A 21,911-nucleotide genomic window follows, 5' to 3' on the forward strand; every position below is an offset into this window, starting at 1 on the left:
TGTCAAGTGCAACCATACAATAAAGAATTGCCAAGATCTAATAAGATTCTCCTCTGGCTGCTGCTTTTCCTGCTTTAACAACTGGTACCATTCATGCCTAAAGCACAAACTGAATAAATAGCTTAAAGGCTGGCAGTGTTAGACAGTGTTTACAATATTTTGGCTTTCCTTGTAAGGCTAAATTCTGTATGCTTCTTCCCCCAAACACATTGCATTGATAGCCATAGTTGCACCAATAATTTTAACTTTCCTAATACTAACTATGGAAGGATGCCTCACAAGTTAAAAATAGTTCCTGTTGTATCATCAGTCCAGCCATGGATTAGTGGAGATTAAAAAAAGGATTGTAATGCCTTTTTTGGCCTTGAGAAAGCTCTTATTATGCCTATGGTTCAGTTGGCCTGCTGATCATCTCCATCTTAATGTAATCTTTAACATTACACTGCTACAGGTGAGGTGTTAAGTAATATATTAATATAACTATTTTCACTGACCTATTTCACAAGAAGTATGTTTTTAGCTAAATTAGACATTTAACAAATTTCATTGGCAATTCAGTGTGGGGTGAGAGGATCCTTTAAACAGGCTATTGGTGTGACTTTCTCAATATAAAAAAAAATTTTAAACATTTTAATTGAAATTTTGAATATGAAATTGTGTACTGTCAGTGCAATAGACTAAGGCAAGAAGAGCACCAAAGGCCCTAGGAGACTTACAAAACAAGCAGTTAAGCAGTTCTGTCTCTGGGAGCCACAAGTCTTTCATTAAAATTAGGAAGATTCTACAGGTCTAGTTAATCATGTGGATATGATGTGTTGAATGTTTTTACACTTTAAAATCATTTAGATGAACACTAAAGACCTCAAAGATCCAATAGCAATATCAATGGTAATATTGAAAACAAGCATTGAATGAAATAATTTAGATAAAAATTATGATGCAAAGATTGCATGAGAATAACTGGATTTGAAAAGTAAAATTAAGGGAGAAGAGAATATGAGAAAGCTTACTATTGGAAAACGGAAACAATAAATAATTTTTGAAAAAAATATTTTGTGATAGATTTCCCCATGCTATGAACATAAATGCAAAAGCTACAAATGGGGCAACTGACATTTGGGCAGTTGACTTGTTTTTATCAAAATCACAGGGGAGAAAATTTAGTTTGCAAATTTTCAAATGGGAATCACGCTCAGAATCCAGTTCGGTTTTCCCTTTTTTTTTTTTAATTTGATGATTTCATAAAAGATAAATAAGCCCTCGGACCAAGAGGTGGGTATACTGGCACGGTTAACTCTCTCGCCCCAGAAATTCCACTAGGCTAGAAAGAATATTTGGGGGCGGGAAATGGGGATAAAGAGGTCTTTAGGACCCAGCAGGCGGCGGCAGGCGGCAGTTGTGTAGATCACTGAGAGACTACTAGGGTCCGGTTCAGTTTTAATTCTGTCTCTAATCTCTGCAACGGCGGCGCTTCCTGGGTCCCAAGGCTCGCGTGCCCACTCAGCTGCAGGCGGCCGCCTGGCTAAAATCAGAGCCGCCTGCGCCCCATCACCCATCATGGAAATCCTCCAACAAAAAGTAGCCCCGGACGCATGTGCCTGAGGATTCCGCACAAAAGAGGTGCCCAAAATGAAGACCCTAATGGTGAGTCATTTGTTGCAACTCCTCTGGGCAAAGGCGGGGACCCTTGGGCACTGCGTCCTCGGGGTGCACGGGAGAGCTCCAGGGGCGCCTAATCCAGCGCTGCGAGGTCGTCTGTTACAAAGGGATAACTTTCCACCTGCTCCGCGTCCCCTCACGATTTCTCGGTTCTGCGTGGGTAGGAATCCCAGAGCCGGGATGGAACTCGGTTGCCTCCGCCCCTGGATCTCCGCAGGAAGTCTGAGGGACCAGCGGAGAGCTGGAGTGGTGGGCTCAATGCTCGGGGGATGGGAGAGGCAACCGCCTGGCAAAAACTAAGAGGGACAAGAAAGGGGGACCTTTGCAGACTTTCTTGGTTTCCTTGTATTTCAAACTTGCAAGGATCCCCTACGGGTCTAGGAAGGAGAGGGTGCAAGGGTGTAGAGATTTCCAGCAGGCGAGTTGGCGAGAGGGTCCCCTTCCCAAAGTGCGAGCCCACCCCTGTCCTCACCGCCGGCGCGCTCTCCCACCAGTAGCCAGGCGCCGCGCACCACCTGCCCTCTGCCTAGAGATCTGGGAGGTGGCGTCGGCTGAGAGCAGCTACAAGCCGGGAGCATCCCCTGCGGTACGCACTGGGACTCTGCCGCTTCTGCCCCGGCTGAGCGCTGCCGAGACCAGGACCCTGGCCAGTTCCCGCTCCAGGACCTCCCCCTGGCCAGTCCGGCAATTTTGAGGGTGTTTCCAGCAGGCGCGCTCCTGCCGGGTCGGCTCTGAGCCGCTCTCTGCTCTCTCCCGCCCGCCCGCAGCGCCATGGTCTGGCAGTGTGTTTAGCGCTCACCACTATGTGCACCAGCTTGTTGCTCGTGTACAGCAGCCTCGGCGGCCAGAAGGACCGGCCCCCGCAGCAGCGGCAGCAGCAGCAGCAGCAGCAACAGCAGCAGCAGCAACCAGCGGCCACAGGCAGCGCGCAGCCGTCGGCGGAGAGCAGCCCCCCGTCGCGCCCCGGAATCCCCGCGGGACCGCGACCGATGGACGGATACCTTGGCGTGGCGGACCACAAGGTGACAGCTTTCTCGCCAACCGGCACGCCACTCAGCAGGGAATCCCGCACACCTGAACCTGCCCTCTTTCCTGGGGCTGAGAGGTGCCGTGAGTAGGTGCCTTTCGGACTCCGGAAGGCACAGTGGACCCGCTGGGGTGGGGTGGGATAGTTCTTACTTGACATGAATGCCTATTTGAAAAAGGATGCAAAGTTTTTCAGGGAATAGGGATGGAATGAGTGAGCCCCAAAGCCTAATTTCCTAACAGGAATGGGCCCTGGAACTAGAATCCTCTGATCCCCAAAATTTCAACTGCTGGGGGCGGGGGGACGGGGCGGGGGGCGGGGGGGGGGCGGTGTGCAGGTTTCCTGCAGCTTTGGGTTTGGCAATCCAGGCGCGCCCCTGTAGGAGGAGACCTGGGATGGTGCGAGTGTCAGTCCTAGCATCCCTCTGACCGCTAACCCGAGGGTGAGCAGCAGCCAGTCCACGGCGACTGCTCTGGCTCAAAGATTCCCCTCAGACCTGTGTTTCCGATTGCTCTGAGCAGAGGTACCACAGCCCTGGGGAGCGGTGCCCGAACAGGCGCGGAAGGCTGGAGGCGCAAACTCAGCCTCCATTGGCTTGAAACTGTCGTTGAGGGCCTGTTTTCCTCTGCCTGCCGGGAAGCCGGCTACATGGCGTGGCTAATAATTAATAAGATAATTTTTTAAAGAAAATTGAGCCTCCTGTCCCTGGAATAATGAATTTCTGGTTTCAATGTGTGAAGCCTCTGGGAGAATCCTAATCAAGTTTCCTGATTCTGAAAAGGCAATTTAATACAGTTTAAATGTATTCCCTATTATTTGAATCTGCTAATATATTTTGATTAAAACAAAATTCCACTCTATGTCTTCTCTATAAAGCTAGAGGATTTCTTGAAGCCACCCAACTATTCTGCTTTTTATATTACTAGACCTTACGGTTGTGAACCAAAGTAATATTTAGCAGGTGATCCTTTTGTGTGAAAAGATTGCTCTTACTCTCCATGAAAAAGTCAAACTTTTTTTTTCAAACTTTTTGAAAGTAACAGTCAAGAAGAGGAAGGGTCATCCGGGAACATGTATAAAAGACCCATGGACAAAGCCAAAGGGGGTAGGATTGAGAGTGGGAGGTGGGGTGGGTGGGGCAGGGGAAAGTGGTGGTGAGAAAATGGAGACAACTCTACTTGAATAACAATAAAGAAAAAAAGCAACAATTAAAATATTTCCATTCATTTGTGCAATGAATGATGCTAAGCATTTTGGAAGGTACAAAAGAAGTTAAGACAGGATCCAGGCTTTCAGGATCTTTGCCTGGGGTGGGGAACATGCCAGGAAGTATAGATAGATAGATGATAGATAGACAGATAGACAGACTGGTAGATAAATGTATAAGAAGTGCAAGACATAATAAACTGTTAGTACTCTTGGGTCTAGAGATGAGAAGGATCAAGGAAAGTTTCTTCAAAAATGTGGAACTTGCACTGGGAAGAATTCAGAGAAGCCAAAAAGAGGAAGAGATTTCATTAGGAAGTGATTTGTGGGAGGGGGTTGATGGTAAGCTCAAAATCAAAAGTCGAGAGGGTCATCAATTTTACAATTATAGCTTCAGTTTTCTAAGTTCTTGATTGACTCCACACTTTGTATCTGCATGTAGGAGAAACCGATAAGGGCTGGAGTTCTAAGAAAGTTCAGACAGTGACCTCTGACAGCGAATGGATGTGGTGATTGTGTGTAATTGGTATATGATGAGTATATGGAACTTAGTGGATCTTCATGGTGATTGTTTTGTAGAATTGGCTATTAGCATGGGTGGAGTTTTGATGAATAGGGGTGTCAAAAGGTACATTTGCTGAAAGCTTTGGTTGGCCTTCAGGAACATATTGGTAATACTTTTCTTGCCTGTGCCCTTCTGCTGGACAGACAGGCCAGCTAAGAATGTTGATAATCTGATGCAAAATATGATGCCCTCGTGTTTGTTTTCAAAACAATGCTTCTTCAAGCAAATATGTTAGATTCCATTTTCAATGTATCAGAGCCTTATTTCATTAAAATGAAGAGCAGCTCTTTTTTTGGAAGGAATGTTGAAATTCTATATGAGAAAGTTAGATAATCTGTAGTAAAGAGTTTTATAACCTGGAAGTATTATGTGTATGATAAATATGTGTGAATGTCTTTGGAATTGTTAACAGAGAATTATAAATGTGACCAGGAATATCTCTGCAGATAATTAAATAGTAATGAAATTCTATAACAGAAAACCAACATCTCACAAAATTCCATTCCCAAAGGGTTCAATAAGGTTTATCCCACCCCAAGCTAGGGAACAAATGCAAATCTTAAAATCTATGCCCTCTTTCTAGGCTGCACCCTAATTGTCCCACTGAGTTATATGTAAACTTCTGCCCAAAATGCAATCCTCAACCCTTTTTACTGTTACTATTTAGCTGGCTAGAAATTAGGCGGAGTTCAATTTCTGATGGCTGTCTGAATGTGCATGTGTAAAATGTTTTTGTGTTCTTCAAAAGGTGCTGTTCAATCAGGTTTATTTGGAATCCTCCTATACTCTTGCTTAGGCAGAGATTTGTTAGAATATTACTAAGAATTTTTTTCAGTTAACACTAGGGAGGGTAAAAAGGAAAGCTTTTCTGTTCCTGTTACGTTACCAGATGATACTGTGATTGCTTTTTTTGTTTTTTGTTTTAACTCTCACATCAGGCCTTAGAAAAATTACAGGATGTGCTGAATGCAATGACCAGCAAGCCATATGCTGCTGCATATTGAATCAGAATTCCAACAGACTTTTTATTTGCCATTGATTTAGAGATTCTGGAGAGAGTTACAGATACTATTTAGGAAAATGTTCACATCTCCATGGCCAGAGGTCCCAAAGACTGCTAAATATGTAGTGTTTCTGTTCAGTTGCATGACAGTATTAACATTATAACTCCAAGGTTAAATTCAACAGGTGGTCCTAATCCCAAGCACCTGAATTTCACAAATTACAGCCTGTCTGCAATGATAGTCTTGTCTCATATGGCTGCAGACTAAATTACTGTTGAGATTAAATCACTATGTGCTTTTGTTGAAAGACATGCTGCAAGTCAAGTCAGTGATGAGCAATATGTGTTGAAGCTTAAAATATCACTTTTCATGGTCATATTTCCGACTTCCTTTTTTACAGACTATGTGAGCTGAAATCGTAATTACAGCAAGACCAAGTGAAGAGTACTTGTGGTTTCTTGCAATAATGAAGGCATTCATTTTCTGTTACATTCTTTCTCTCCATTTCCAACCCCTTTCCCCCAGACCTTTTCCCACACATGTTTCCACCAATTCATTTCCACCTTGTTACATGTCTGTCATTGCAGCAAGTGCATCTGTGTCTTGCCATTACTTTCCTGGTTCCCATTTTTAAAAACCATTGACTTCTAACCTTACTGGCCAGACACAAGCAAAGAAGCCAATTTTCATGGCTTTGAGAACCTTCTGCATTTAGAATTGCAGCATAATATATAACCAAACTGAAACACATATGGACACTCAATCAAGCAACCCTCTGAGGAAAGCCCCAAGTCTCCCAAGCAGAGTGGAAGGGGCATGGAGCACCATTTTATTTCCAGTCTGGATCTGGTCTGGGTAGATAAAGTCATTTGCCATCTGGTGGACTTTGTGAAATGAAACTGTGAGCTGATTACCATTTCCAGTGGACAGGAGCCCTTATCACAGAAGGCCCATTTGTCACCTGGATTGCCCTTTTCTGAGATGGCTTAGGAAAGGCCAATGATCAATGTGGTCTGAAACTGGGCTGCTATCTCCTTGCTTCAGTAGTAGCTCCCAGAAATGGATTTTATACATACCTGTAACATGCTTCTTGCTTCTTTCTTTGCTTCTTTCCTTCTATCAGTCTTAGTTATTTGAACAAAACAAACTACTTAGAGGTGATAATACTATAACTATTAGTTGGTAGATGTGCATTTGAAATAAGATAAATCAATACCAGAATTGAAAAATAATTCAACACCAGGGAAAAAAACCACATGCTATGTAAATTACTTTGAAATTATGATATAAGTATTCTTCCTTTAGAAAAGCATACAAATTCTCTAATACAAGTTTATATCATTTATTAAACTTTATTTTATGGTATTGGAGTTATCCAATAAGTTATAAATAATTTGGACCTTAAATAAATTCAAAGCAAACTCACTTTAAATACTCACATATTACAAAATATAATCAGCCAATGATAATGAAATCCTTTTTTCACAAAGCAACAACCCAAAGGAATCATGTGATAGACAGTGTTTTTTGCATGGGTGAGGCATTGTAATAATGTGATTGGTTTGGAAGAATTGTTTATATAACATGTATTAAAATACTTAATCTTCCTTAATTTTATGAGAGCTGGGAGTATTTATCCAGCTCCCCACAGGAGGAACCCCAAGATACCTCCGTGCCAAAGCCCAAACCACACCTTGGAGATGAATCTGACCTGGCTCCCTCTCAAGTATCTGGCATTCTGGCCTCCTGGCAGATCCTGAAACACTCATTCTGCTTCAGGACCTTTGTACTGGCTGTTTCCTTTCTCTGTAAAGCTCCTGATTAAGATTTTGCATGGTTCGTTTCTTCTGGTCATTCAGCCCTCAGATCAGATGTCATCTTCTTGTGGCCCCCTCCTCAACAGTCTTTAAACAGCCCCCTCCTTAACAGTAATTCTCTGTTACATCAGCCTGTTTTATTTTCCGTATAATTCTTATTATCTGAAATCATTGTAAAGTTTAGTTGTCTACTGTTTATCCTCCCCCCAAGAGAATCTAAGCACTATGATAGCAAAGTATTTGTTCATCTTGTTGACCAGTTTAACTTTAGGCCCTAGAGCAGTGTTAGGTACTTAGTGGGCACACAATAAGTATTTACTGAAGGAAGAAAAAGAAAGTAGGTGTGTGGGGGGAGGGGGCGTGTGCCAGGAAGGACAGAGCCAACTCACCCTGTGTCAAGTCCTTTCTCTACAAGAAACATCAGTGTAGTCCCAAGGCCCTAGCATGCCTCATCCTTCTTAAATTTGGTATAATAATAATATAATAATGGGAAGGAAAGAGGCAATTATTTAAAACATAAGAACCTTTGGGAGTGAGGTCTAGGAACCTATACTTTAACAGGCTTCCTTTACAATTCTTATGAACATTAAAGTTTGAAAATCATCGTTTGAAACATTTTTAATCATCACAAGGTGTAGTTCTACAGCTAATTTGTTTCTGGGTTTTTTAATTAATCATTGCCCTTAGTAAATATTCAATGAAGGCCTAATAGTTGAAAAATTGGATATTCTAGAGAAAGAACACAATTCCTACCCTCAAAGAACCTTTGATCTCATTGGAGAGAAAAGACAAAGAGGCAAGGAAGGTTAAATAATAAAGCAAGTTCTGAATAACAATGTGAAACCAGGAAACAATAAATCAAGGCATTGAGACTAAAAAAGAGGCAATTTCTGTGATCTTTCTCTTTTATAAAACAAGTTCAATATTATTATTACCTTAGAAGTTATAAGATGTTCAAACTAAAATTTTGTTACTCATGAGCTTTTTAATACATATGTGCTTGTATTATATATAAATTATATATGTGTGTATATATGTGTATGTATATGTATATAATTTAGTATATGACATCCAATGAATAGTTAATAACTTAGATATCAAAGCAACTTCAAAGTGGGTTGATTTTATTAAAAGTAAACAACCTCTTTATGTTTTTCTTAGGCATGGCATAGGGTCTTCCATCTTTTGAAGGGAGCTAGCCCAGTTACCTTGTTCAACTATCTTTGTAACACATGGTGACCATGTTTTCCAAACCAAATCTCATGACCTGTGCCATGATGAATTTGAATGTAATTGTGTTGGCTACAAGACAGAATATTTGCAGTCAGACCTGTCCTGGCATTTTGGCATTTGCTTTAGAGAGGACTCTTTATAACCCCAGGGCCAAGTGGCAGCACAACATAATTCCTGTCCAGCAAATACTGGGGTAAAGGGAGATTAAAGATTTTTTTAAAAGACTTTGAAAAATTAAAACCCATCATTAATCAACAAATCATTTCAAAAGCCTCCTATATACCTATTATATGCTCTTAGAGCAGCTGTGAAGGATCTTAAAGACAGGAAGACAAGGAATGATTATATCTTAAATAATAATAATATTACCCATACCTTGTGAACTTGATTCAAGAGAAGAATTATCTTGGGAGTCAGTAAATTTATGATGAAATGGCTGATAAAAACTTGGGCGTGGGGACTTTTATGAGATGTACTCGGGTTCTTTTTTACAAGCTCTTTTAGTCTTAAGTGCTTAGTCTGGGCCTGGGACAAATAAATATTTTTATTGCATGCTCTGTTCAATGTGGTTTCCCAAATAAAAGTCACAGGCATGTATATTCTCAGTTAGACAGCATGTCCACAGGGAAACCTTTCTGACTTATAGCCCAGGTCAGAGCTGAGCTGTAAGTTTTGTCTTCATAGCCAGGATCCCTTGATAATACTTATTCTGGTTCATTGTCATTTCTTGTCCAAAATTGTCTGCCTTCCCCACTTGACAATCAGCTCTTAGAGTCTAGGAATTTTTCCTTCTCTTTGTTTGTCATCGTATTCTCAATCTTTAATAAAATGGTTCTTGAACAAATATTTGTTGAATAAATTAGTATATCTATATAAAGATTTTGATTTTTTTGCAAAATAAGCCTGCATTAAGAGTGTCTGACCATTTGGAGTTCCTGAAAATGAATAGCTACACATCATAAGTAACTATTTCTCAGAAACAGTTACAAAGCTACCATAATGTGTAGCTTTGTGACTATTTCATTTCTTCATTCAGGTACTTATCAGATCTCTAAAAGCACACTCAGAATTTTAGGACTAAAAGAAAAACTTAAAAATTATCAAAAGGAATTCATGAGCGGTCATGTGGTTTGACCAAAGTTTTGGGTTAGTGGCAGAGCTGATGCTAAAATGTGGGTCTCTGCTGTGAAAATCATTATACCATAAGGGAAATTCAGACTCAATATTATTTGAACATAATTTATTGAAACAAAGAGCCTGGACCTACCCAATTATTGGAAAGAAATGAATATTTCAACACCTTATTCTGAAATGAATACCAGAATATGCCTCTGGATAGTTAAGAGCTTCTTCCACCAACCACTGACTTAGCGATGGGTACTCTCTAACACCTGCGTAAAATGTATGGTGGCCATAAAAATGGAACAATTTACAAATCGGAGTGCCTTTAAAGAGTAAGCCAAAAGAAGTCTTGTGTTTAATTTTTGCAGAAACTGTCCTGACCAGACCACTCATTTAGCTGAATTACCTTCTCCACTGTGGGGAAGAAAACATCATAAAAAGACTCAGTTAAACGAGGGTGTGAAGAACTGCCATTCTACAAGTGATCATCCACTCCTCCTGGGTTCTAAGATGTAATACGTACTGTGAGATAAAATCCCTTTGGGCAACTAAGAAATCATTTTATCTATGGTAGAGGAAAGTAACCTCGGTAAGTTGTAGCTCAGCATGAAAAGGAAACTTTTTTATTTTATTCTCTTTAAATAGCTAAGAAGGTATCCCGTAGTGTTCTGGGAAGCTCACAGATTCTGAGGATACTCTGGCACACTGAAATGCAGAGTTAAAATGTTTTTTATGAGAAAGCATATTCTGGAAATTAATTGCACATATGGGACTTCTCTACTGACTGAGCTGCAATCTTGCGTTTCTAATTTACAGATCTGTTCATGTTCCTTGCGTGCTTCTAATGGCTTCCCATTGCCTAAAGCATCAAGTTCAGACTCCACAGGAAGGCTCCCAAAGCCCGGACAGGGTCTACCGGGCCTACTCCTTGAACCTCACCTCCCACAGCTCCCCTCAGCCCAGGCTCCACACACCCTGGGAACACAGCTTGCTGTTTCACACTTACCTGCTTTTCCTTCATTGAGGAATGCCCTTTCTCACTGTATCCACTGGTGAAGAACTGATCATTCATTAAGATCTAGTGCAAGCATCTCCTTTCTAAAGTTTTTCCGGATACAATCCCTGTGCAGGGTTGATCCCACATTCTCTTATGCTTGCCATGCATTAGTCAGTCACATATTGACTGGGTGCCTGCCTACCATGTGTTAGACACAAGGGAGAAAAAGAGAGGAAGGACTCAGTCCCTACTGCAGGAAAATCAGTGTGGAGGAAATACATATTACCATTACTGTACCTTTATAAGTGCTGAAGTATTCTCTGTATCCTATACATGCCTATAATGACACCATATTGTGATTATTTTTCTGCATACTTGTCTCACTGACTAGCTCTACTTTCTTGAGGCTAGGAACGTAACTTACACATCCTGGTATTTCCAGAACCTAAAACTGTACCTTACACACATCAAACTCAATAAATCTTTGTTGAATGTTTGGTGAGCAGAGTCCTGCTGTAATTACATGTAATAGAAAGAGATTTGAACAAGTCCAGCTAATAGACTTACTAATCATTGAAATGACAGAAATGATAAGTAGGGGCAGAAGGATTTCACATATGTGGCATACGATTAATTTGTGGTTTCCCTTTAAGTACAGAACAGCATTTGCTGACCTTTCCAGAGCAGTTGACCAGGTGTGACATCCAGGGATGTCCATGTGTGAGGAAAATATGGTGTTGTAGGAGGCATGGGACATGCTGAAGCTTTTTACTTGTGAGCTTTTCGCATGATGGGAAACTTCTTGGCCTGAGCTTGTCTGTAGAAAAGGAGCTTAAACTATTGGGTAGGCTAAAAAGGCCATCATGTTTTTTTTTCCCGTGGAGTAAAAGACACACTTTTCATTTTCACCAATAACTTTATTGATTTGGTTATTTTGAGTATGTCAGCTATCTCCTGCTATTGGCTTCTAGAGGGTGGAGGCCAGGGCTGCTGCTAAATGTCTTCCAGTACATAAGACAGCCCCACAGCAAAGAATTATTTGGCCAAAATGTCAATAGTACCAAGAAACTTTTCAAATCACTTTTGACATGTTTGATCAGTCACAGCACCTTCTCCATACCCTGCACAAATCTTTTTTGTGTGTTTCAGTGTGTTTTTACCTTTCTTGAAATAATAAAGCATAACATACCAAAAATGTTGTGTATTTTCTTCCATCATCAATATTAAAATGGCTGCACAGAAATTCACCAATTTTGATAAGTTTTTTAAAAATGCACACTGATGTGGCAACTGTCACAATACAATCTAACAAAATTGCTTCAAATGAAGTTAAAGACAACTAAGTACTATGAGAGCTGTCTTATGGAAAAAGACATAATGGACTTTTTGGCCAACCCAATAGATTCACTCATTCCCTCATTTGCCAAATAATATTGTTTATCTACCATATATCTCCCATTGTATTCAGAACCCAAGTGGCAATAATGAATAAGGTGTAATGTTTGACTCCACAAAACTTACAGCTCTGAGAAAGACAGGTAAATACCAAAAAGTACAGTGCACATTTGTCTATTTACAGGCTATGGAGATCAGATTTTATCCTGAAAGCTTTGGGGAAGTCTTTAAAAGGTAAATTAAAGAAGACACTCCCTCATATGTGTATCTCAGTGTATCAACATTGCTTCAGTGTGGTACAGGTCAGAAAGGTCTTAGGTTATGGGAAGAGGGACCAGTTAGCAGACTGTTGCTATGACCTGCATTAAGTGATGTTAGTGGCCAGAGGATAAAGGGACCTAAGATTTCTGCTCTGGTTGGTATGGCCTATGGGTTCAGTTCTCAGTCAGGACACATACCTACATTGTGGATTCAATCTCTGGTTCGTGGCACATACAAGAAGCAATCAATCAATGTTTCTCTCTCTCTTTCTCTCTCCCCCCTCCCTCCCTTCTTCTCTCTCTAAAAGCAATGAGCACGTCCTCGGGTAAGGATAAAAAAATAAAAATAAAAATAAATAAATGGACCTAAAGTTTCTGCCAACCACAATTTTCTGTGATTGCCCATCCCAATGTGTGGGCACAGACAGTCTGAATGCAGCTTTCAAACAGCAGAAGGTTAGTGGTTCGAGACTGCCTCTCTGTAGTTAGTGAAGAGAGTTTGAGGATGACGCCAGATGGCATTCCACCTTTGTCTAATTTTGAACCTTACCGTGCATCTTAACACCACATACTGACTTGAGCAAAAACGATGGTGTTATGGTTAAGGCTGAAGCAAGCTGTTGGTGGAGACTCCACAATGTATGCTAGCTATGACAGGAATTAAACCCACCACCTGCAGCAGAGCAGTAGGGTATGGAATGAATGTGCTGGAAGAAACTTTATTATGTAATAGTTCTACTGGAGGAAGCTTTATTCTAGAATAATCTTGTCAAGGGAGACTTGGTTGCATAATAAATCTTACCCCGCATAGATCTGTTGGAAGTACGAGGTGGAGAGCAGTTTCCGCTCTTTTCATTTCCCACATAGTTACAGACAGAGCAATTATCATTCTTTTCAATCACCTAAGTTTGTTAACAACTTCTAAGAAAAGTAAAGTTTCTATTTCCCTTGCATCAGAAGGAAATTGGCCATAAAGTAATGTAAAACTTGCCAAGAGGGAGTCTGATTCCTAATTCATTCATTTGGTTGGAAGCAAAATTATGTATACCTGAATGAACTCTGGTTTTATGGTTACTTGTCAGTGTCACACCTGCCAGGCTGCTGGCGGGGATTTCCAGGTTGTCTTGAACTACCTGACGTGGTATCTGCTTCCACGCTGTACTGCAATCTAAAGCTGGTTCATTTCATTTTTACTCTGCTTGTTTCAAGTTTTGAACAAAGTGCAGGAAATGATAACATTCTTCTGTATTCCAGATCCTGGAGAAGGGAAAAAGGATTGTAGGAACTTGTATGTTCCTTGCCTTACTCTTATTAACAACTGTGTGTAGTTTTTGGTTCTGTTTGAAATATGATGGGTTTTTAATGGGCCCCCAAAATTTCAGAAATAAAAGTCAGAGAGAGCTGTCATAGAGAACAGGCTTTCCCAATGCAATGACCCTGTAATAGTGAGGTGTTAAGATGAAATAATTGGACCCAGGACCAAGACTAAGGACCAGAATGAGATGTTAACATCAGTTGCTCCCGAGTCTTAGGAAGGCAAGTAGGAGTGTCTTATTGTGGGCTGTGCAGTGTCTACAGACAGGTCACAGTTATTGACATTATTACATTTGAATGGGACCTGAGGTGTTGTTTGATAACAGAACAGAACCAGCATCACTTCCTCAAAAATAAGTCCCTCTGACTAGGACTCACAGCAGTTGTTTTTTTGTTTTTGTTTTTCTGGAGTGAGCCCCATAGTGCCTATGATGAAAAGTCTCAGGTCATCCAGGGAGTTATGAATAGCAATATCGATTGGTCGGCTGAGTAAAGACTATTCTTAATAGGCCCAGTGAACATTCTGATGGTGTCTCACTCTTTAGAAGTCTGAATTATGGAAAAGAGTCAAATTTCACTTTATGTGTCTTCCAGGGTATTCTGACAACCAGCAAACACCAAAACATAGTAGTTAGTATTTCACACAAACTGCCCCCAGACTGTATTGGAGATTATTGAATGCCTTTGTCCTTCCTCTGCATTATTTGCACTCAGCCACGTTAAAAAAAAATAGAGAAGGGAGCAGAGGCAGAGTGCTGGTTCTGAAAACCAACTTAACCCCCGCTCAGTTGTAAATGCATAATACTGATCTCAAAAATGGCAAAAGGTAGAAAAAATAATTATTCATAAACCTACTACCAAGATATAATTACTGCTGATAATTTAATGTATTCCCTTACAGATTTTTCATACATATCGAATGTGTATATGTGAAATTTTAATATCCTCCCTTTCTATTTTTTATTCACATGTGTTGGGCCTGTGGGGCCCATGTGTATACAGTATTACCAACAAGATATGATCCGTGGAATACAGAAGGGCATGAACAACACTGTTAGATCTTAGTGAAAGACCTGTCTTATTTAATGGCTTAAAATCAAAATATTTTCCAATTAGAGGAAATGTGTGTTGATCGTTGTGGTGAACTCTCCACTTATTAAGCTATAGACATCTTTCCACTAACTTAGAAAGCACCTTTCTTTCCCTGGTGTTTACCATCCTCCAGTACTTTTTAATTGTGATGCTTCTGTCCCTACCATTCATTCTCTGCATGTTTGCTCAGCTACAGAATGTGTTCTAGAATTTATGTTTTAAAAATCATCCCTTATAGTCCCTTAATCCTTCTTGTCACTTTTCTCTAAATTTCCTCCAACCCATCAGTAGCTATTTTGGCAGCTTGGCCCGTGGCTTCAAGGGTACAGCTAAGGATCATGAGCTCCATCTTCACAGTCCCTCTGCGTGCGCCCTTTCCAGAGCTGTGCCTCATGTTGGCCTTTATTTTCTAGGGTTCCTCCCTGGGATTCAATCAATCCCCTATCCATATAGAGTACAGATCTCCCTCCTTGTTTATATACTGTACAACTTTACTTTGACATAACCATCTTTCCTAAAAAGAAATTTTACAGCACAAATAATTATCGCCTCTTTAATTAGTAAACTTTTATGCATTTCTTGTTCATTTTCTAGTTTTATAAAACACTTTTTAATTCTTTTATCTTATTTTAACCTACCACTTATTAAATTCTATGACTGTTCTTCTCTACTCCTTTTTTTTTCTTTTGGTGCTCGATGATTTCTCTGAGCAACTCTATTTCTTGCATTTTTCAAATATGTACTAGCTGTTATTTCTTGATTTTGGTATAACCTCAGAACTCTCATTACTCTTCCACTCCACGGGTAGAATAATTCTGTCATTAGAGACATCAGGGCCTGCCTCTCTCATGACGGCCAACTGGCAGGGGATATATTTTATACATTTTGGTTGGCGGCTTCCAAGTAAAGGAATTTGTCTGAAAACACGTAATCTTTGCCAAAAAGCTCCTTATCTAATCAGCCCTTCCTGTTGCTGCCTGAGCTCTCTCCTTTATCCTCCAGGTTAAAGCGTCACTCAATCCATCCCGTTCATTGTTTAAATGTTTTCATTGTGGTAACACATACATAACATAAAATCTGACATTTTACCCATTTTAAGTGTACGGTTTAGTGCCTTAATATTCATAGTTTTGTCAACCATCACCATTATCTGTATTCAAACTTTTTATCACCCCAGAGTTCAATAACCTAAGTAATAACTCCCACCCCCACCCTTCACTATAGCCCTGGTAATCTTTATTCTACTCTATGAATGTATTTATTCTTGATATTCCATAGAAGTGGAGTCACTCAATACTTATTATTTTATGTCTGACTTATTTTATAATGTTTTCAAGATTTATCCATGTTGTAGCATGTATCAGAAGTTGGCTCCTTTTATGGTTGAATAATATTCCATTGTATGGATAAACCACTGTATGGATTTTATTTGTCCATTTATCTTTTGAAGGGGGCTTGCATTCTTTCCACCTTTTGGCCATTGGAAGTAATGCTGCAATGCACATTGGCACTGTTATTCATTTTTGCAAGTCCCTCCTTCACCTTTCCCTCCTTTCCCATCCTCAGGGCAACACCTGAGTCTTTAGCTCCCTTACCTCACACCTGTGCATGCCACCCTACCCCTTAGCTGTTCCCATCTCCATGAAAACATGTAAAAATAAAAGTTAAAAAAATGAAAGGGAGAAGCCATCAGTTGTACTAATTAATTTCTTTATCTCAAAATAATGTAAACATTTTGAAAAATAGGAGAGAGGAACTGTTCTCATAATCCTGCCACTTTGGTGTAACTAATGATACAGTTTTGATTTATTTCTGTCAATATTTTGCATTGCATTCTTTATTTTTTAAAACCTAAATGTGAGAATATTGTGTATTTTTTAAAAGTTATATGATTTTAAGTCTTTTGTTTCCCTTTTGCTGACTTTAAATAGCCATTAAAATTTCTTTTGGTTCTTGTGTACTTTTTATATCTATTTGTACCCTATAATTCTCAGTCATCTTGTGTGCTTACATTTTATGCTGTCCAGACCTAACCCAAATATTTGCTTGGCCTGATGCAAGAGTACAAATGAAGGCTCTCATACATCCTAATGGGTTATCAATGATTATGTCTTCATTTAAGAAAAATTTTCAAGTTTCAAAGGTTTCATCTTTATCAGTAATTATGTCTTCATTTAGGAAAGATTTTTAAGTTTCAAAAGTTTTGTCTGAGCCATTGGAATTATGGATTTGATCAGAATAATTTCCTTGGTCATTCTGTTTGAACAGTAGTTAAATCTTTATTAAATAAGAATGGATAATACCATGCTTGAGAATTTTATGTGGGTAATGCTTGAGAATTTTATGTGGGTAATGCTTGACAAAAGTCTACTTGAATTATCTCCAGTTTTCCAAAATGTAGGCAGACTACCTCTTTGAAGATTTCCTATTCTTTTTTTTCCAGCTTTCCCCCTGCCTGAAGTTCCTTTTCCAATGTTCAAACTTATCAGAATCTCACATTCTTCTCATTCTACTCCCTTCTCCCCATACATACTCTGAAACAGTGACCTGCTCTACCTTAGCAGTAGTGCAACCCACAAATTTTCATGGCATTTCAGCACAGTGGCCTGTTGTTTTGAGGCTAGAGGGCAAGAAATGCGGGTAAGTGCTTTCTCTGGGGCGAGTGGTATTAGACATGAGTGGTTGTCGACAGTAATGGCTGATGCAGGGACAAAGAGATGGAGGTGCCCCAATGGTCCTCAGTGTAACTCGTGCATTGCTGGTGCTATGCTGTGTCCTGCAAGCGGTACTTATCAAGTGTCAGTGTGGGTATGAATCACCTAGGGGTCTTATTAAAATGCAATCCAGAATCTTCAGGTCTGAGTTGGGGTCTGAGAATTTGCATTTGTAACAGACACCTTGTGATGTTGTTGCTATTGGTCCTGGAACCACATTTTGAGTGGCAGGACTTCCATAACATAAGGCCCTGGTCAGGGGCCCTCTCATCTGATGCTGTGTGTGAGTAATATTATGTATGTCCTATGTGAATAGCATACAGCTGGAATTTTTCATCTTAACTAGCAATCATTGCCTTTTAAGGGTTTAGTTCATTTACATTTATTGTTTTTTTCCTATATATTACTAAAATATTGGAGGGTTGTCTTTTTTCTAAACATTGCTTTTGTACTTGTCTCTTATTCTATGCCTTTTTCTTCATCTTTTTCTTTTTCCCCTTCTTCTGGATTGGTGGAGTTTCATGGGGTTTTGTTTTTGTTATATTTTGTTCCTGTTTTGTTTTGTTTCATCATCTTATTCCATTTTTAAACTATATTGACTTGAAAATTATATTCTTGGTTTCTGTTCTTTTCATAGCATTCTTATTTTTAACATGCATACTTACTAACGTCCTAAGTTAATATCTTTATCCTCTTTCCAGGTAATTCAGGGACCATAGAACATTTTAAGGCTGGTCAACCCACATGCTAATCTTACATGCTCTTCCATTTCAGGTGTTTTTTCTTAAAGACCAACAAATTAGATATTAGCATTATTGTTCTTTTAGATCATGTTTATATAGATTTACATATATATTAAGAAGTTCTTCAGTTGTTTTGCTCATCATTCCTTCTTACAACTTAGATTTTTATCATCATCCTTCCTGAAGTAAATTTTTCGGTTTACCTAAAAATATCTTTATTTTGTCTACACTTTTGAAAGAGAATACCACTTAAGATCACCAATAATTTTCTCTGATAGTATTTTGAAGACCTAATTTCTGTGTTTTCTCCATGTCATTGTTGATAATGAGATGTTTGGTATCAGGTGGATTGTCATTACACTTTAGGTAGTCTAAGCCATTGTCTCTTCAAATATATTGTCTTTCCTTTATCTCTTCACCATGTTTTATTTATTTCTCTAACTATGTTGAATTCTGGGTATTTTCTTCTGATTGTTCAGTTGGATAATTCTTTATTACACTGTGTGAAATCTGCTATTTAACTCTTCCACCAATTATTTTTTCCCCAAGTCATTTCTAGATTTTTCCCCAACCTGCTCTGATCTTTTTAAATAGTGTCTCCTTCCTTACATATGACTACATTTTATTTTTGTATCTGATAACTCCAGTACATTAAATCATTGGAAACCTAAATATTTTTGGCTTTTGTTATTATTTTATTCAAGGAAACTTATTTATTTACATGTAGCATTTATGTTTATGTGGGTGTGTAGGTTTATCATGACTTTGTTCATCTGACCTATGTCATCAGAAATCTTTAGTGACCTCTGTTGAAAATGCATGCCTCCAAAGTAAGCTTGCACTTGTTTCTGCCAAGAACTACCACTCTAAAATAAGCCTGACCTTCTGCACACATTCCAATAATGTGGATATAAACCACAAATCTACATGATTTTTATGAATTCTCAAGGAAGAAATTTTTTACTCCCTTCACCCAGAGCCAAGGGCAGAGTAGACGAGTTTTCTCATACTTTCCTCGTACTACAAGGACTTTATTTTTCTAGTTTACCTTTTCCTTGAGGGTTTTGGCCATTTGGGGTTTCCCTCACTTTCTTGGGCTTAACACTTGCCTTCTCCATGTGGCTGTTAAATACCAAGGCTCTAGGCAAAGGATCAGCACTTATCCTTAAAGCATCAGCTGTCTACAGTGTCTACTCAACCAGCTAGATTTGTACTGTGGCTTTATTCTCAACCTTTGTGTATTTTCCTTGCTTTGTTGTTAATTAACTTAATAAAAAGATTTTAAAACATTTTATCCAGCTTTTTAAAGAAATTTTACTTGATGTGCTTATGTCAATGGCTAACTTTAAAATATTATTTTTAATTGATATATGGCTATTGTGGTTATTTTAGAAATGTACAAGTAGAATAATAAATTAAAAATCTCCAAGAATTTTATAAACTAGAGGTAGCATTAACATTGTAAAAATTTTGAAATGATTTCTTATGATCTTTTTTATCTATGTACTTTATTTTTACATAGGGTAGACCACACCATATGCCTGAATTTGAGCATAACCAAAAAGTGGGAAAGTGGAAGATTACATAAAGAGGTTGACAACAAGTAATATCAAAACTTTTCTCAATTCTCATGTCATTCAATGTTAGTTTTAAATATATAATAATTCATAATGTATAGTTGTTACAATAAAACTTTCCATTACGCAGATTTCTCTTGCAGAAGGTAGAAAATATTTTCATTTAGTAATTCTTTTAGCACAGTATCCCAGCCATATTTTTTAAATACCCCGTTATAGCAAGTATTGGAATGGAACAATATCAGTAATTTATTTAAATGATCATCAAACATGGAAAGAGATTTCATCTAAAGCATAGAGTTAAAAATAATAATAAAAGACCTGGTTCTGTGAATGTAATGAAAACCATAAGTGGAACAACTGAGAAAGAAAGATAATTTAAGGGCAACCTTATCCCCAAACAAAAATCCCAGAAGAAAATGTAATCCAAAATTGGATTACTAACTTTGCATTTAAATCAGATAAGAGAAAACTTCCCTGTTGTTTTTAGCCCAACTTTCTTCTTATTGTGTTAATTTTTATCTCATGTGGCTAGAATACACATGAAAATCACTTTTTCAGTGAGAATAGGTTTGTGGATGGACTTTCTAATTTGCCTACCTGATATGTTTAGATGCTTTCTATTTAGCTGTCAAAAAAATTTTTGTGTGGCAGTTTGTATTTCTGAACTCTCAGTGAGGTACATTGGAAGATGCAGAAGAACTCTACCTTGGAGCTCCTAATATATTTAGAAAAAAGCAGACAATAAAGAAAATGTTCAATGAGGTTTTTGATCAGATTAGATTTTTGATAAGTTTTATTCACATATCATTCACCTTTTAAAGTATATAATTCATTGTTTTTTCCAGAGTCGTGCCATCATCACCACAATCTAATTTGTTTCTTTTTTTATCATTTTTATTGTTTTTCTATTACAGTTGTCCCACTTTCCCCCCTTTGCACTTCTCCACTCATCCCACCATATTTTCATCACTCCTAAAAGAAGCCCCATGTTCATAGCAATTTCTCCTTGTTCTCTTTTCCTCTCAGTCCCTGGAAACCACTAATATACTTTCCGTCTCTATGGCTTACCTTTTCTGTACATTTTATATGAATGAAATCATTCAATACTTAGCCTTTCTGACAGGCTTCTTTCACTTAACATAATTTTAAAGCTTTGTTCATGTATCACAACTTTTTATTGTCAATTAATATTCCTTTGAAAATTGCCATATTTTATTTATCCATTCATCAATTCATTGAAATTTTGGTTTTTCCCACTTTTTGGCTATTAAAAATAAAGAATAATGAACATTTGAGTACCAGTTTTTGTGTGGACCACATTTTCATTTTTTCTGGGTATATACCTGGGAGTAGAATTGCTTGATCATATGGCAATCTGGAGTTTAACCTTTTGAGGAACTGCCAAATTATTTTTCAAAGAGACTCTGCCATTTTACAGTCTCACCAGTAATGCATGAGGGTTGAGATTTATCCCTCTTTGCCAACATGGGTTATCATCATTTTTTTTATTCTAGCTATCCTAGTGGGTATGAAATAGTATCTCATTGTGACTTTTATTTGCATTAACCTAATGATGCATACTTTTTTCATCTTAATGATGCTAACTTGTCTATTTTTTTTATCATTTGTGTTTTTGTTGTCATATTAAAGAAACTATTTCCTAATCAAAGGTCATGAAGATCTGCTCCTATGTTTTGTTTTAAGAGTTTTCTAGTTTTACTTCTTAGGTTTGTGATCCAACTTGAATTGTGTATATGATGTTCCATAGAGGTCTAACTTCATCCCTTAACATGCAGATATCTAGTTGTACCAGCACCATTTGTTGAAAATACTATTCTTTCCCCTATTCAATTGCCCTGGCACACTTGTCAAAAGTAAATTGACCATAAGTATAAAGGTTTATCTGTGGGTCCTCAAGTCTATTCCATCAATTATGTTGCATATACAGTGACTAGTCATACCAGCCATCACACATTCTTTTGTGTTAAGACTAGCATGCACAATGATTGATTATAAGTTGTCATGGAAAAGAACCATGATTTTCAAAAAATTCTCACCCAAGGACATTTTTCATTGCTTTCTTAAAGAGAGAGGGAAACATTGATTGGTTGCCTCCCACACACATGTGGACCAGGGATTGAACCCACAACCTAAGTATGTGCCCTGACCAGAATAGAACCCAC

At 38.6% G+C, this 21,911-nt stretch overlaps 1 protein-coding gene across 1 annotated transcript in view; it reads left to right on the plus strand.

Moving 5' to 3' along the window:
* Positions 1–1,325: 1,325 nt before the first annotated feature.
* ST6GALNAC5 (ST6 N-acetylgalactosaminide alpha-2,6-sialyltransferase 5) overlaps positions 1,326–21,911 on the plus strand; it is a 158,286-nt gene continuing 137,700 nt past the window's right edge. The window contains exons 1-2 of the mRNA XM_028513097.2: positions 1,326–1,644; positions 2,427–2,681. Of these exons, the coding sequence (XP_028368898.1) occupies positions 1,630–1,644; positions 2,427–2,681 (270 nt within the window). The 5' untranslated portion in view covers positions 1,326–1,629. The remainder of the gene's footprint in view (positions 1,645–2,426; positions 2,682–21,911) is intronic.

This window comes from Phyllostomus discolor, chromosome 5 (assembly GCF_004126475.2).
Source record: "Phyllostomus discolor isolate MPI-MPIP mPhyDis1 chromosome 5, mPhyDis1.pri.v3, whole genome shotgun sequence".
Lineage (NCBI taxonomy): Eukaryota > Metazoa > Chordata > Mammalia > Chiroptera > Phyllostomidae > Phyllostomus > Phyllostomus discolor.